At 52.1% G+C, this 16,122-nt stretch overlaps 1 protein-coding gene and 1 non-coding gene across 15 annotated transcripts in view; both read right to left on the minus strand.

Moving 5' to 3' along the window:
* Positions 1-16,122, minus strand: part of PGS1 (phosphatidylglycerophosphate synthase 1) — a 70,476-nt gene that overhangs the window by 40,133 nt on the left and 14,221 nt on the right. For all 14 annotated transcript variants that reach the window (XR_004054857.1, XR_004054855.1, XR_004054856.1 and 11 more), the window contains exons 2-7: positions 13,959-14,148; positions 9,325-9,402; positions 7,318-7,417; positions 6,134-6,323; positions 4,858-5,036; positions 1,533-2,054 (exon numbers count right to left, since the gene is read on the minus strand). Coding sequence is in view for 11 of the 14 variants with exons in the window: in XM_030922526.1 (XP_030778386.1) it covers positions 1,533-2,054; positions 4,858-5,036; positions 6,134-6,323; positions 7,318-7,417; positions 9,325-9,402; positions 13,959-14,148 (1,259 nt within the window). In the remaining 3 variants the exon portion in view is untranslated. The remainder of the gene's footprint in view (positions 1-1,532; positions 2,055-4,857; positions 5,037-6,133; positions 6,324-7,317; positions 7,418-9,324; positions 9,403-13,958; positions 14,149-16,122) is intronic.
* On the minus strand, positions 5,608-5,736 carry LOC115895039. Its single transcript, XR_004055245.1, has one exon. It is a non-coding gene; the product is annotated as a small nucleolar RNA SNORA30/SNORA37 family (small nucleolar RNA).

Below are 16,122 nucleotides of genomic sequence, written 5' to 3' on the forward strand. Positions count from 1 at the left end.
CCAGCCAGGCGCAGTGGCTCACGCCTGGAATCCCAGCACTCTGGAAGGCCAAGATAGGTGGCTCACAAGGTCAGGCGTTCAAGACCAGCCTGACCAACATGTAGAGATGTGGAACCCCATCTCTACTAAAAACAGAAAAATTAGCCAGGCGGGATGGTGCATGCCTGTAATCCCAGCTACTAGGAAGGCTGAGGCACAAGAATCACTTCAACCCGAGAGGTGGAGGTAGCAATGAGCTGAGATCGTGCCATTCATTGCACTCCAGCCTGGGCAACAGAGCAAGACTCCATCTCAAAAAAAAAAAAAAAAAAAGTTGCCAACAAGCAAGAACTCTGACCATCAAGACAAGGCTAAGGGCTGGGTGTGGTGGCTCACACCTATAATCCCAGCACTCTGGGAGGCCAAGGCGGGCGGATCACCTCAAGTCCGGAGTTCAAGACCAGCCCGACCAACACGGAGAAACCCAATCTCTACTAAAAATAAAAAACTAGGCCGGGCGCGGTGGCTCAAGCCTGTAATCCCAGCACTTTGGGAGGCTGAAACGGGCCAATCACGAGGTCAGGAGATCGAGACCATCCTGGCTAACACGGTGAAATCCCGTCTCTACTAAAAAATACAAAAAAACTAGCCGGGCAAGGTGGCGGGCACCTATAGTTCCAGCTACTCGGGAGGCTGAGGCAGGAGAATGGCGTAAAACCAGGAGGCAGAGCTTGCAGTGAGCTGAGATCCAGCCACTGCACTCCAGCCTGGGCGACAGAGCAAGACTCCGTCTCAAAAAAGATAAAAATAAAAACAAAAAAGTAGCCAGGCGTGGTGGTACAGGCCTGTAATCCCAGCTACTCAGGAGGCTGAGGCAGGAGAATCGCTTGAACCCAGGATGAGGAGGTTGTGGTTAACCAAGACTGCGCCATTGCACTCCAGCCTGGGCAACGAGAGCAACATTCCGTCTCACGGCTAAGGCATGTTCCTCTCCATCTCTTAGGAGAGGTTACATCACCACATCTTTACAACTGCCACCAAATGATGTGACCACATATGGTCTTTGATGCATAAAAGAGATGGAATTCACACAACTGAAATTCACTTGTTGGGAGGCAAGGCAGGCAGACCACTTGAACTCAGGAGTTCAAAACCAGCCTGGGCAACATGGTAAACTCCCATCTCTACAAAAATACAAAAATTAGCTAGACGTGGTGACACACGCCTGTAGTCCCAGCTACTCAGGAGGCTAAGGTGGGAGGACTGCTTGAACCGGGAAGTGGAGGTTGCAGTGAACTGAGATCATACTACTGCACTCCAGCCTGGCAAACAGAGCAAGACTGTCTCAAAAAAAAATAAAAATCCACTTGGGGAGATGAACGCTCTCCTCTCCCCAAGTCATGGGACAGCTATGATGTGCCTGCAAGGGCTGCTGGGAGGGTAAGAAGGGAGAAGTGCAGTGCTCTAACAGGCAGGTGCCAGGGCTCCCCCACCCCCTGCCCCTGCTTGTGGCTGTCCCACGCTAGGCCGTCCTCCAGCCAGCTGCTGCGCACCTTTGGCGTGGAATGTCCAGCCCCTCCGCCAGTACTCCTGCAGCTGGACCCGCTCCTGCTGTCCCAGGCTGCACACCTCGCTGTAGAACTGCCGCTCGATGTGCACATAGGCCGCTGGGATGGCGCCAGCCACCCCCTTGGCCCCAAAGAAGCCATTCACCTCTGGTGAGGCCAGCAGGATCTGGTACTCAGCCCGAGTGCCCAAGACCAGGTCCATGTAGGCCTGGGTCAGGTTGAAGTAGCCAGTGGTGAGGTAGATCTTTGCGCCACGCTCCGCCTCCGTCAACAGCGTCTCAGTGACCATCTCATCGATTTGGATCTCGAAGGGCTTCATCTGAATCAGCGGGTAAATCCAGGTGTCAGGGGCCGGTCTGCAATCCCCAGCAGCTGCTGCATCTTCCTGGGTCAAAAGGGAGTTGCCGTGGAAGGTCTGGGCATGCAGCATCTGCTGGCGGGTCCTGGCTGAGTTGATCACATCCATGACCCTCTTATTGGCTGCCTTGCAGTACTCGGCCCGGTCACCTAGAGGAAGACGTGAGAGAAGAGTGAAGGGAAGAGAAAGGAAGGATCTGGACTCTGCCCAGCTGAGGGGACGGGGCATGTGACAGGCAGGTGCAGATGCTACAACTGGATGTTCACTGAACACACGCTGAGTGGGCCCAGGACCCCAAGCCCACAGCGAGGCTCCTCTGGGGATACAGTTTGCCCAAGACAAGGGCCTGGCCCACAGCAGCCCACACTCAGGCAGAAGTGAAAGGCATGTCAACCTATCAGTCCAATTACAAACAAGTTTAAACCCAGGCAAGACAAACTGACAGGGGGAGAAATCAGGATAGTGGTTACCTTGGGGGTAATTCCTTGCGGGGGGACACACAAGGGGCCTCCAGGAAGCGGGTCCACTAGGAACAGGTTCATGGCTGTATACTTACAACTGGCGCTCGCTCGGGGTGCATGTTCTACTTCAATAAGGAAGCTCAGTCAAATAAAAACATACAAGTATAACCAAAAAAGGAGCGTGCGTATTCCATAGATGGGGTCACAGGGAAAGCCTTGGATAAACACCATCAGCTTGGATAAGCACATCACCACGTGGGAAAGCTTCCCACAGCAGTGACAGCTCCTGAGAGAGAGGAAGAATGGGCAGGCTCAGGCTCTGCATGGGGTGCCCTTTGTATTCGGACAAGACACTGGTGACAGGTAATCATGCAGACACACTGAAAGGAAAGATGCTACTATCAGACAAGATAAAGCTGAGAATTAATGAGTTAAGCACCCAACTCAAGAAGACAGGGGAAAGAAACAACAGAATATAAATAACCATGAATACAGTATAGGGAAGCAAAAATAAAGAACAGGCCAGGCACAGTGGCTCACGCCTGTAATCCCAGCACAGCACTTTGGGAGGCCAGGGCAGGCAGATCACCTGAGGCCAGGAGTTTGAGACCAGCCTGGCCAACATGGTGAAACCCTGTCTCTACCAAGAGTAAACATTAGCCAGGTGTGGAGGTGTATGCCTGTAACCCCAGCTACTTGGGTGGCTGAGGCTGGAGAATCACTTGAACCTGAGAGGCAGAGGTTGCAGTGAGCTGAGATCGTGCCACCGTACTCCAGCCTGGGTGACAAGAGCAAAAAACTCCATCTCAAAAAATATATATATGTGTGTGTGTGTGTGTGTACATATATGTGAGAGTGTGTGTATGTGCGCATATATATACACACAAATAAGAATAGAAATTACTAGAATAAAAACGATACAAAAATGGAGAAAAATCAACTGTCGAAAGTTGATTGGTAACTGTCGAAAGTTAATTGATAACTGCCGAAAGTTGATTGATAACTGTCGAAAGTTGATTGTCTGATAAAGGACTGACAAAACAACAAGGCTTTGGCAAGGCTGATCAGGGAAGTGAAACAGGGAAGGAGGGCTGTCCCGGGTCATCCTTGCCGGCTTGCACGGTCTGAGCTGAGAGCAGGGACAGACACTCGGTGCCTTTCAGGGCTGGGCTACAGAACAAAGAGAAGGACCAGCCCATGCAGGAGTCTGGACTGTCGATGCCAGCACCCTCCGGGGAAGAAAGGAGTCACACTGCCACAGGCTGGACAGGGCTGCGGGAGGGAGGAGCACCGGGGCCCTCAGCACACCCTGAACCTCTCTGTGGACTCACATTCTCCCAAGCACAGCTGGGCTCGAGTCTCCCCACTCCTGCTCTGAGTGTGCTGGCTCTCATCCTGGCCTAAGCACGGCCCGTTTTCTCTCATAACCATGCCTGGCCCGTTACATTAGACCAGGGATCCACACACATTTTCTTTAAGGGTCAGATGGTAAATATTTTAGGCTTTCTGGGCCAAAAGGCAGAGCTGAGGATGCTAGGCAGGCACTCAGCAAGACAGATGCAGAGCTCCACAAGCTCTTTATGGATGAAATTCAAAATACAACAGTAGTAACTGAGCATGGCGGCGGGCAGAGCATCACACCATCACAGTCGGGCTCTGAGGCCCAGGGCTCCCCTAACACAAGGACAGGGCTTCCACCAGACGGCCCACTTAAATGCTTCCATTCTAGGTCCACAGGACGCGAAGAGCTCTTCTCCCAACAAGGTCCAAGTTCAGCTCCTCCTCCCCAAGTTCAAATCCAGCAAATCCAGCAGCAGCCCTCTAAAGGCCATGGGGGAGCCACAGCCACAGGAATCACAGGAATGCAAATGGCCCAGAACACTCACGCCAGGACCTGCCTGGATCCAGTGGGCAGATCTGAGAGCTCTTACACTTCACTTTCCAGGCAGGGGGCCACAGAGTTCAAGGGAGCTGGGAGTCACAGGCCCAAGTGATAGGCTTGGGGAAATGGGCCCTAGGCAAACAGCCGCTGGCCTGGTTGCTTCCTGTGAAGCAGGGCAGGCTCCCGGGTCACTCGCCCAGGCACACGTGTTCACTGCTGAGTAGCTACTTGTTAATTGCATCCTGACCTGAGTTTGTCACCTGCCCCCGCTAGTTCACCTGAGACCTGGGTCACCAGGACATGCCGCTGCATACCCTTGCCTGAGTCCTCACCTGCATCTTCCCTCCCTATAGTGCAAACCTGAGGGATCCTGCCTCACGAGTAGGAGTCCCAAGCCCACGCTCCCACCTTCCTGGGCCGGCTCTCTCACCCACAGAGCATGACTGATGGTGAGTCACATCTGTCTGGCTTTTTCAAGGACAACAGCAGAATGAAGCCCTCCCACCCAAGACCCCTATGCCTGTGGCAAGGCCACCCAGAGGTGTGCTCTCCTGGGCCCTCACTCCACCCCACCCACAGCCACAGAAGGGTGTCAGAGGCAGCCCCTACCTTTGTAAGGATGCACCATCCCATCCACCACCTGCACCGTGTCGTCCCCCTGCAGCTGCAGGGACACATCCCCCACTGCGTCCACCAGCTCCGTGAAGAAGTCGGCAATCTCCACACAGTCCTGCAGGAACACGTAGCGGTCCTGGCGGTTGGTGAAGTAGGAGTCACTCAGGTTTGCACTACAGGGATGGAAGACGCAGGTTCTCAGGTGAACTAGCAGGGGGGTGACAAACTCAGGTTAAGATGCAGTTAACAAATAGCTACTCAGCAATGAACACGTGCAAGAGACAAAGCCAGAGTCGATCCAAGGTGACACAGCGAGTGACCCACGGGCTCCTCCTCTCAAGGAGCTGACAATCTAGCTGAGAAGAGGAGACGCAGACACAGAAAGCCAGCTACCCACGGAGGGCTTGTGTCTGCTTGTTTGTCTTGAGACAGTCTCATTCTGTTGCCCAGGCTGGAGTACAGCGGCATGATCTTGGCTCCCTGCAGCCTCCGCCTCCCAGGTTGAAGTGATCCTCCTGCCTCAGCCTCCCGAGTAGCTGGGGTTACAGGCGTGCACCACCACACCCAGCTAATTTTTGTATTTTTAGTAGAGACGGGGCTTCACCATGTTGGCCAGGCTGGTCTTGAACTTCTAACTTCAGGTGATCCCTCTGCCTCAGCCTCCCAAAGTGTGGGATTGCAAGCGTGAGCCACTGCGCCCGGCCCATGTAGGGTTATTTATCAGTGCCCATGTTTGTTTGTTTTCTCTGTCCCACTAAGTGACAGCTGCCACTGGTACCGTCCCAGAGCAAGGATGCAATCAAGAGCTTTCTCTCAGCACCAGCAACCCAATCCTGGTCCCACTGCTGAGGGCAGGGCCTGTGAAAGGGCCCACATTTATCAACCCAAGGACCTGGACTTCCAGGTCTAACTCTTGTTTATTTTTCTGGCTCTGTCTACCTGGCAAAGTGACTCATCCTCTCTCATCTGTTTCCACATGTACACAGTGAAGAAAATACTACAGAGGGTCACTGGGGGTGGGAACAGACAACACACCTGAGTGGCCAACACATGCTAAGTGCCCAATCAACAGTGGCTTCCAGTCAGTTCCCGGGGGTTTCCAGCCTCAGTGGCAGAGACAGTGCCAGGGAGGTGCTGCAGGGGCACAGCAACCAGACCTACAAGCAGGTTCTCCAAGGCTGAGAGGAACGGGTTTCCCACTGTTCCTATTCCACTGCCCTCCAGCCTGCAGAGCAGGAAGGCAAAAGCACTGACGGTGGGAAGCACTCACCCGCTCAAGATGACACTGTTGTCGAAGAGATACACCTTAATGTGCTGGAGGCCAATGGTCTCGTTGAAGCGCTCAGGGATGAGGAGCCGGAGCAGCCCGCGGAGGTGTGGTGTGTGAAAGAGGGAGACTCGGACCTGCTCTGGGAACCTCTGCAGAAGTGGGAGCAGCATCGTGCGGGAGTTCTTCCGGCCTGAACACAGGACAGAGAATGCAGCAGTTGACTCACAACAGGAGGGCATCCTGCCTCCAGTGAGGAGCCACCTCCATGTGGCCTCGCCTTCACCTGTGCCGTCCACCTGAATCAGTCACACCAACTGGGGCTACTCCTAGCCAGGGGACTCCTGGGCCAACCTCTGTCCTGTATGCTGGCCACATCTCAGGCCTGGAGTGCTCAGCATGGCAGATGCCTGCTCTTTTTGCCACCTAGCACCCATTCACCCTCCTCTGGTAACTGCACCCAATCTCCTCCTGGGGCACTACCCCACCCACTCTCAGCATTTCTGCTCTGGGAGAAGACGACCCTACCCACCTTGCCCCTCACCCCCAGCTCCATGGGGGAGCACACAGGCCTGGGCTGGACTATTCGGCACAGTCCAAGCTCCCGGCTGGGCACGCCACCGTCAGGCCACTCAGGAACTTTGACCGGATTCTCAGGAAACCAGACTCTTTCAAAGGACAAGGTATCACAGGGAGACAAGCCTAAGCCACCAGGGGCCACCACACAGAACCTGAGAAGGAAGCCAGGCCAAAGAAAACAGCTAGGGGATGGATCCTGGCGACACAGCCAAACCCCAAATCATAAGCCACCCAAAGCAGATCGGTCACAGGAGTCCAAAAAAGTCTTTTTGCCTAAGGCAGTTTTTCAAGAGACAAAGTCTGGCTACATTGCCCAGGCTGGACTCAAACTCCCAGCTCAAGCAGTCCTCCCGCCTCAGCCTCCCAGGCAGGTGGGACCACAGGGCGCGCCACTGCACTTGGCTCCTGCCTAAGCTGTTTTTAGTTGGGCTTTCGGTCACTGGCTGCAGAATAAAATCCTAACTCACACAATCAGGCATCCTGGGCCAGCTTGGATGATCTTCAAATAGCCTTGTCTCTGCCTGGGGATGAGGGGGTGACAGTAACTCCTCTTGGAACTGAGGATGTGACACAGGAAGCATGAGGGGCCAGGCGTGCACACCACCTACCTCGTGAGCCTCGCGTGAAGTCTAAGAGAATGGAGACCTTGAGATTTGAAGGAAACTTTGCTTGGAGTGACTTTTCTAGAGTACCTTCCAGGCAGTCCACCTACCAAGAAAGAACACAGAAGAAGAGAAGATTAAGACCCAAAGAGGTGTGTGTATTTAAAGAAAAACAAAATGCCCCATCGGCTAGTGCTCTCGCCATCTTCTCCAAAGATAGGTTTGTGCCATCAGCACTCAGACACCAACACCACAACAACTCCCTGTCTGAGAGCCCTTCTTGACCATCAGAAGCAGCACCCAGGGGCCCTGACCGGCCCAAGCCTCCAGGAATGGAAGGGGACCTGCAGGCAGAGGCGTGCTGCCTGAGAGCCAGCCCACGCCACCCTGGAAACGCCACAACACCAAGTCCCACGTACATTTCCACACAGACAGTCCTCACAGACAAAACAAACAGTGCCCTCCTCCTAAAGAGCGCTTAGTAAATATTTGCCAAATGAATGAATCCAAGACACGGCCTGCCCACTGGCCACTCTCCACAGTGCAGACATTCCATTCTTCTCCCGTGAGAACACACAGGCTCCCAGGCTTGGAGTGGAGGGTATATCCTTAAAAGAGAGGGAGGCAGCCAGGCGTGGTGCCTCACGCTTGTAATCCCAGCACTTTGGGAGGCCGAGGTGGGCAGATCACCTGAGGTCCGGAGTTCAAGACCAGCCTGACCAAAATGGAGACCAACATGGAGAAACCCCATCTCTACTAAAAATACAAAATTAGCCGGGGTGGTGGCGCATGCCTGTAATCCCAGCTACTCGGGAGACTGAGGCAGGAGAATCACCTGAACCCCGGAGGAGGATGATGTGGTGAGCCAAGATCACGCCACTGCATTCCAGCCTAGGCAACAAGAGCGAAACTCCATCTCAATAAAAAAAAAAAAAAGAGGGAGGCCTCCTTCCTGGGAGAGGCAGAGAGGGGAGGATGGCTCATATGAACCCATTGCCCCTCCCTCTCCACACTCCAATCCCTGTAGCTCCCACCTGTAACTCTGAACAAGGACAGACCAAGAAACGGCACTAACTCTGGGCAATGGGCCCATCCGTTTCACTATGCGGAGCGGACAGCAATCCCAGGAGACCAAGAGAAAGAAGTGATCTCATTCACAGACTCACTTCAGCTAAGCCTCAGCTCCCGCCATGCACCAGAACCTGCGCTGGCCCCAACAGCTCATACAATAACCTGGGGACTGCTGGCTCCTTCCCACCCACCTATCTCACTGTAAGTGACAAGGATGGCACGACAGCAAGTCCAAGGGGAACAAGGCTGGCTGCAGCCCTGGCACTTGACACCAGCCCGTGGCAGAACCAGCCAGCCAGCCCAACTTGCACTCAGGTCCGTTTGTCCAGTACAGGGTCAGAAAGCCTTTTGTGTAAACGGCCAGAGAGTAAATATTTGGAGCTTTACAGACCAGATCGGCGCTGTCACAGCTACCCAGTTCTGACCCTGCAGCATGAAACTGACCACAGATAATACGCGAATGAGTGTGGCTATGCTCCAACAAAATTTTACTTACCAATACAGAAATTTAAAGTTTTCATAAGTCATAAAATACTATTTTTTTCTTTCCCAATTATTTGAAAATGTAAAAACCATTCTTTCTTAGCTCACAGGTCACACCGTAACAGGTGGCAGGTCAGATTTGGCCTCCAGGCCACAGTCGGCCAAGCCCTGAACTGGCAGGCATAGCTGCCTGGGACCCTGTGTGGGTAGGAGGACACTGCCAGTGAGGCCAAGAAGGCCCAGACCAGGCCTCCCCACGCTCTCCTCACCAGGCCCTCCCCACACTCTCCTCACCAGGCCCTCCTGACAGGCCCACATCTGGAGCAACAAAAATAAGAGCTGGCTCTGACATGGAGGCCAAGGAAAGGCAGCTCCACACCAACTACATGGCACAAAAAGCTGTGGCACGTTGGGACCCATTCACTACTGCTGCCAGGACCATCTCCCCATAAACCTTACCAGTTCCTGTTCCAAAGGACCTGTCCCCAGGTAGAGGGATGCCATCACGACCCGCCTCTTGGCCACTCTTATCTGCCCCTGAGAGGAGAAAAATCCAAAATTCAAATTTATCATTTTCATGGTTCACAGAACCCTTTGACCTGGCAGGCAAATCCCACGCCAAGCTGAACTATCCTATGTCTTCACCAATTAATATTTAAAGCAAGCTCGAAACGTGTATGGTAACCTCCCAAATAAGGTCCCACAATCCTAAAAAAAAAGAGCCTGCAAAGTAAAGCAAAGTCTAGGCCAACTATAAAATGCAACATGGCCATTAAGAAGAAAGAAGGCAGGCTGGGTGTAGTGGCTCACGCCTATAATCCCAGTACTCTAGGAGGCCGAGGCAGGCAGATTGCTTGAAGTCAGGAGTTCGAGACCAGCGTGGCCAACATGGCGAAACCCCGTCTCTACTAAAAACATAAAGATTAGCCAGACCATGGTGGCGCAGGCCTGTAATCTCAGCTACTCAGGAGGCTGAGGCAGAAGAATCACTTGAACCCAGGAGGCAGAGGTTGCAATGAGCTGTGATCACACCACCGCACTCCAGCCTGGGCGACAGAGCAAGATTCTGTCTCAAAACAAAGACAATGAAGGCAATCTATGCACACTGCCACGAATGTCCACAATGGATCGCTGAGCCAAAAGCAAACGACCTGTGCTCCCACCTCTTACGCCTCACTCCTGCACAAAGCATGCAAGCGCGTACACTTGTGCGTGTGTGTGTGTTTGTGTCTGCAGAAGCATGGAGAGTACACAGCAAACTGTCCTCCAAAAAGCAGAGCTCAAAGGAAGGGGAGTATGGACACAAACCTGCCCTCTTTACCTTCTACCCATCTGCAGAGTTTCCAATGTCCATACTGAGCATGCATTACTCTTGAAACGCAGATGGACAGGTATACAGACACGTGAGCAGAACACACCAGTGCCCGAAGATGACACCCCAAATCAGTCCTAACAGCCAGGGGCCTCTCCCTAGCAGTCCCACCCCAAAGGAGGCAGGGGTACAAAGAATGGCAGAGGTACAAAGAATGGCAGTGCTACCAAAAGATACACAGGAGACCCAGGTGAGAGGGAGGCAACTTCACATCTACCTGCTTCCCTATCAGAAGGAACATCACAGCCCACCCTGCGTCGTCAACACAGGAAGACAGGCACCTTGACTAGACAGAAACATGAACAGTCACTAGGAAAGGCTTCCGGACAAGGAAAAACAAAGCAACTTCCCAAGGTTGCTATTTCCTTTGTTTTGTTATGAATTAAAATAGATGTTTGTGGGGGTAATGATTATAAAGAAAGGGACAAATAAATAAGGCCTAAGACGCCGGGCGCGTGGCTCACGCCTGTAATCCCAGCACTTTGGGAGGCCAACGCAGGCAGATCACGAGGTCAGAAGATCGAGACTATCCTGGCTAACACGGTGAAACCCCGTCTCTATTAAAACAAAACACAATGCCGGGTGCGGTGGCTCACGCTTGTAATCCCAGCACTTTGGGAGGCCAAGGCGGGCGGATCACAAGGTCAGGAGAGCGAGACCATCCTGGCTAACACGGTGAAACCCCATCTCTACTAAAAATACAAAAAATTAGCCGGGCATGGTGGTGCGTGCCTGTAGTCCCAGCCAGTCGGAGGCTGAGGCAGGAGAATGGCGTGAACCCAGGAGGCGGAGCTTGCAGTGAGCCGAGATGGTGCCACTGCACTCCAGCCTGGGCGACAAAGCGAGACTCTGTCTCAAAAAAAAAACAAAAACAAAAACAAAACACAAAATATTAGCCGAGTGTGGTGGCAGGTGCCTGTAGTCCCAGCTGCTCGGGAGGCTGAGGTAGGAGAATGGCATAAACCCGGGAGGTGGAGCTTGCAGTGAGATGAGATCGAGCCGCTGCACTCCAGCCTGGGCGACAAAGCGAGACTCCATCTCAAAAAAATAATGAAAGACAGAAAGACAGAAAGAAAGACAAAGACAGAAAGAGAGAAAGAAAGAGAAAAAAGAAAGATTGAGAAAGAAGGCATAAGACAATTTAGTTCAGGCAACCAAAGCATATCTGACTGTTTACTACAAGACACCAGGTCCTACAGATGTAACGAAGGCATGGGGACCAGGCAGAAACCAGCACTGTCCTCCCTTCTTGCTGTGTGCCCTGGGAAGAAACATGTGCTACTCAGTGTGACATAAACTAGGAGAATCTGCCCACACTTCAGCGCAGACTGCAGGGAAAGAAGGCCCCTGGTGTATTCTCCACCTGCTGGGGCAAGCCCCTCTGCCCCTTCCTGCTCTCTGCAGGCCCACCCTCCTCAGGCAGGGCCCGACCTCCTGGCCAGGGGATCACTACATGGAGACAGTCAGTCAGTCATCCTCCCAGAGTTGATTAGGACAGAGAAGAATTGCCTTTGAAAAACTTGTTTCTTCAGGCTGGGCACAGTGGCTCACGCCTGCAATCCCAGCACTTTGGGAGGCCGAGGTAGGTGGATCACCTGAGGTCAGGAGTTTGAGACCAGCCTGACCAACATGGAGAAACCCTGTCTCTACTGAAAATATAAATTAGCCAGGCATGGTGGTGCATGCCTGTAATCCCAGCTACTCAGGAGGCTGAGGCAGGAGAATCACTGGAACCCAGGAGGTGGAGGTTGTGATGAGCCGAGATCGTGCCATTGCACTCCAGCCTGGGCAAACTCCATCTTAAAAAAAAGAAAAGAAAAGAAAAGAAAAGAAAAGAAAAGAAAAACCTGTTTCTTCAAGTCGAGGAGAGAATCAAGTAGGAGCAAAGAGCCAACAGTTGCAGCACCATTCGGTACAAACAAGGATGCCCAGGACAGGTGAGCAGTGCAGGGAGGCGGGTGAGAGGGGAGAACAAAAGGACACGCCTGTGTGCACACACACAATGCACTCTGAATGAACCAGTCAAGCTAAGCGTGGATCAACAAACACAACAAGAGCACAAAGGGGAGAGAAAATGGGCAGGCACTCAAACAACGGAGAGTTCATTTTCCGCACAAAGGTGAGTCTCTACCTAGATTTCCTATTGTCTCCCAGCATTCTGCCTGCTTGCCCTGGCCCCATCAGACCTTCATTTTTTCTTTTTTTTTTGAGACGGAATCTCGCTCTATCGCCCAGGCTGGAGTGCAATAGCACGATCTTGGCTCACTGCAACCTCAACCTCCCAGATTCAAGCAATTCTCCTGCCTCAGCCTCCTGACTAGCTAGGATCACAGGTGTGCACCACCCTTCTGTATTTTTGGTAGAGACAGGGTTTCACCATGTTGATGAGGCTGATCTCCAACTCCTGACCTCAGGTGATCCACCCGCCTCAGCCTCCCAAAGTGCCGGGATTACAGGCGTGAGCCACCATGCCTGGCCTAGACTTTCATTCTAATATCATTGCTAATACAAACTCATAGTTCATGCTGTTAAAAACTAATTAGTGTTGAATTACTTCATTCCAATTAGCAGTTTAACTAGAATAACTAGATGTGGCATGTAAACCTGAGTAACATGTTGAAAGCTGAACCCCCAAATGCAAAACTTACATCACTACCAGGAGAGGAAAGGCACACACTTAAGAAAGAGTCCCAGGCCGGGCGCGGTGGCTCAAGCCTGTAATCCCAGCACTTTGGGAGGCCGAGACAGGTGGATCACGAGGTCAGGAGATCGAGACCATCCTGGCTAACACGGTGAAACCCCGTCTCTACTAAAAAAATACAAAAAAAAACTAGCCGGGCGAGGTGGCGGGCGCCTGTAGTCCCAGCTACTCGGGAGGCTAAGGCAGGAGAATGGCGTAAACCCGGGAGGCGGAGCTTGCAGTGAGCTGAGATCCGGCCACTGCACTCCAGTCTGGGCGACAGAGCAAGACTCCGTCTCAGAAAAAAAAAAAAAAAAAGACAGCGTCCCTAAAGAATCAAGACTACAAGGCTTAGACCCAGGATGTCTAAATTCCCCGTTACTTTGAAAGGCCTCTTCATGCATATCAAATCGCACCCACGAGTTTTTACTTCCTATTACATCTACCAAGATGACACTCTACTGCGTCTGGAGATGATTCCAGGGTTAGGGGTCCATGATGCACAGACTAGATCAAGATGACCTCCTCCCCTGTCACCTTTAGCAAGGACATACCCGTGTAGCCCACGGGTCCTCAGTCCTCACTAACCTCCCTTCTCATGGTCACAACTTCACCGTGGAACAAAAGGAATCAGTGCGCCCATAAGAATCAAACTCTAGGCCCGTGGCCGCACACGGTGGCCAGTACTTTGGGAGGCCAAGGCAGGAGGACCATTTCAGCCCAGTGGTTCAAGACCCGCCTGGGTAACACAGTGAGACCCCTTCTCAAAAACAATAAATAAATAAAAATAAGGTCTAGTTCCTTGTTCTCACTATTGCCTTCTCAGAGCTTCTCCACCTGAGACACTGGCCCCACAGGCAAGTTTCTGACTGTGGCTCAGCTCAACCACCCATGAAGCTGAAACCTGACAGGTAAAACCTGGAAGGAAGGAAGAAGCTTGAGCAGCTATCAAAAGTTTCTAGACTAGAAAGCACTCAGGACTCACAAACCTGATCCCCCAAAAGCTCTAACTCAAACTTCTTTCCTTTAGATATAACTTACCTTCATGAGCTCAAAAAACTCTGCTGGGGAAGAAAGCACCCTGACATGAGAACTGGAGACTCCAAATTCTGGAACCAGGTTTCTGATCCACTGGAACCGGTGCACGCCTTCTGGACACAGGCAGCAAGGTGGGGAGGTGACCTGGGGAACAGCTGGGGACAGCAGGGGAGCCAATAACAGCCATGGTGACCTGGTTAAAGAAATATGCAACTGGGTCATATCTCAAATACTTCTGCAGAAGCCCCTCTCAGTTACTGGTGGGTGAAGAGGTGCTGGGAGATGGGTGTGTTGTGTTATGAATGTCAGATTTTCTAGAACATTTTCAAAAGTGAGCCCAACTCAAGCTCTGCTAAAGGATTTTTCCTTCGGCCTTTCCTCTTATTCCTTAAAAAGCCTACTAATCGAGCAACTTGAGAAGTGTCAATACCTATAGATAAACCCCAAACTTTAATTCCAAACAACTCAGGAACCAAATTTAGAGCATCCACAAGTAAACTCATAAAAGCTACCACATGGTTAGCCACCATATGGCAACCTTCTAATGAATCTACCTCAAAAAAATGTGCCTGCAGCCACCACTAAAAGACACCGAGCAGAAGGGTAAGCGTGGCAGAAGTCTCATGATTACAGCCCAGACGCCCCACTTTATGACTCATGAGATAAACAAGATTTCCATTCAGGGAAGTACCCAGAAAAAGAAACTTTTCTCTTTAAAAATCCAATTTATGCCAAGCATGGTGGTTCAGGCCTATAATCCCTGCACTTTAGGAGGCCAAGGCAGGATGACTGCTTGAGTCCAGGAGTTCAGGACCAGCCTGGGCAATATAGCGGGACCCAGTGTCTACAAAAAATAGTTTAAAATTAGCTGGGCAGGCAGGGCACAGTGGCTCACACCTGTAATCCCAACACTTTGGGAGGCCAAGGCAGGTAGATAATCAGAGGTCAGGCATTCGAGACCAGCCTGACCAATATGGTAAAACCCCATCTCTACTAAAAATACAAAAATCAGTCGGGCGTGGTGGTGTGTGACTGTAGCCCCAGCTACTCGAGAGGCTAAAGCAAGAGTTGCTTGAACCAGGGAGGTGGAGGTTGCAGTGAGCCAAGATGGTGCACCACTTGGGGTGCACCACTGCACCCCAGCCTGGGTGACAGAACAAGACCATCTCAAAAAAAAGTTAACTGGTCATGGTAGCACACACCTGTAGTCCCAGTTACTCCTGAGGCTGAGGCAGGAGGATCTCCCGAGCCTAAGAGTTCAAGGCTGTTCTCCCAGCTATGATCATGCCATTGCATTCCAGCCGGTGTGACACAGCAAGACCCTGTCTCAATCAATCAAAATCAGACTTGGAAAGAAAAGACAGAGCAGGGAGAGAGGGAGAAAATGAGCTCCTCTCAAGAGGAATGATGAGCTGTGGCCGGCCACGGTGGCTCACGCCTGTAATCCCACCACTTCGGGAGGCCGAGGCGGGCAGATTACCTGAGGTCAGTAGTTCAAGATCAGCCTAGCCAACATGGTGAAACCCCATCTCTACTAAAAATAAAAAGACAGGTCGGGCGCAGTGGCTCACGTCTGTAATCCCAGCACTTTGGGAGGCCGACGCAGGCAGATCACGAGGTCAGGAGATCGAGACCATCCTGGCTAACACGGTGAAACCCCATCTCTACTAAAAAATTGAAAAAATTAGCCAGGTGTGGTGGCAGGCGCCTGTAGTCCCAGCTACTCGGGAGGCTGAGGCAGGAGAATGGCATGAACCCGGGAGGAGGAGCTTTCAGGGAGTCATGATTACGCGACTACACTCCAGCCTGGGCGACAGAGACTATCTCAAATAAATGAATAAATAAATAAATAAGCCAGGCATGATGCAGGTGCCTGTTATCCCAGCTACTGAGAAGCCTGAGGCAGGAGAATTGCTTGAACTTGGAAGGTGGAGGCTGCAGTGAGATGAGATTGCGCCACTGCACTCCAGTCTGGGCAACAGAGCAAGACTCCATCTCAAAGAAAAAAAAGAAGAGTGATGATGAGCCGTGCCCCTTCACCGTCAGACACATCCTGTTTGGTGGGGTCACACACCATCTCTGGCCAGCGTTAGCTCAACCACATAAAGCTGCACCCCTGGCGGACTCCACACTCCACTGAGGCCAAGGCTGGAGGAGAGGCATTTCT

This window comes from Rhinopithecus roxellana, chromosome 19 (genome assembly GCF_007565055.1).
Source record: "Rhinopithecus roxellana isolate Shanxi Qingling chromosome 19, ASM756505v1, whole genome shotgun sequence".
Lineage (NCBI taxonomy): Eukaryota > Metazoa > Chordata > Mammalia > Primates > Cercopithecidae > Rhinopithecus > Rhinopithecus roxellana.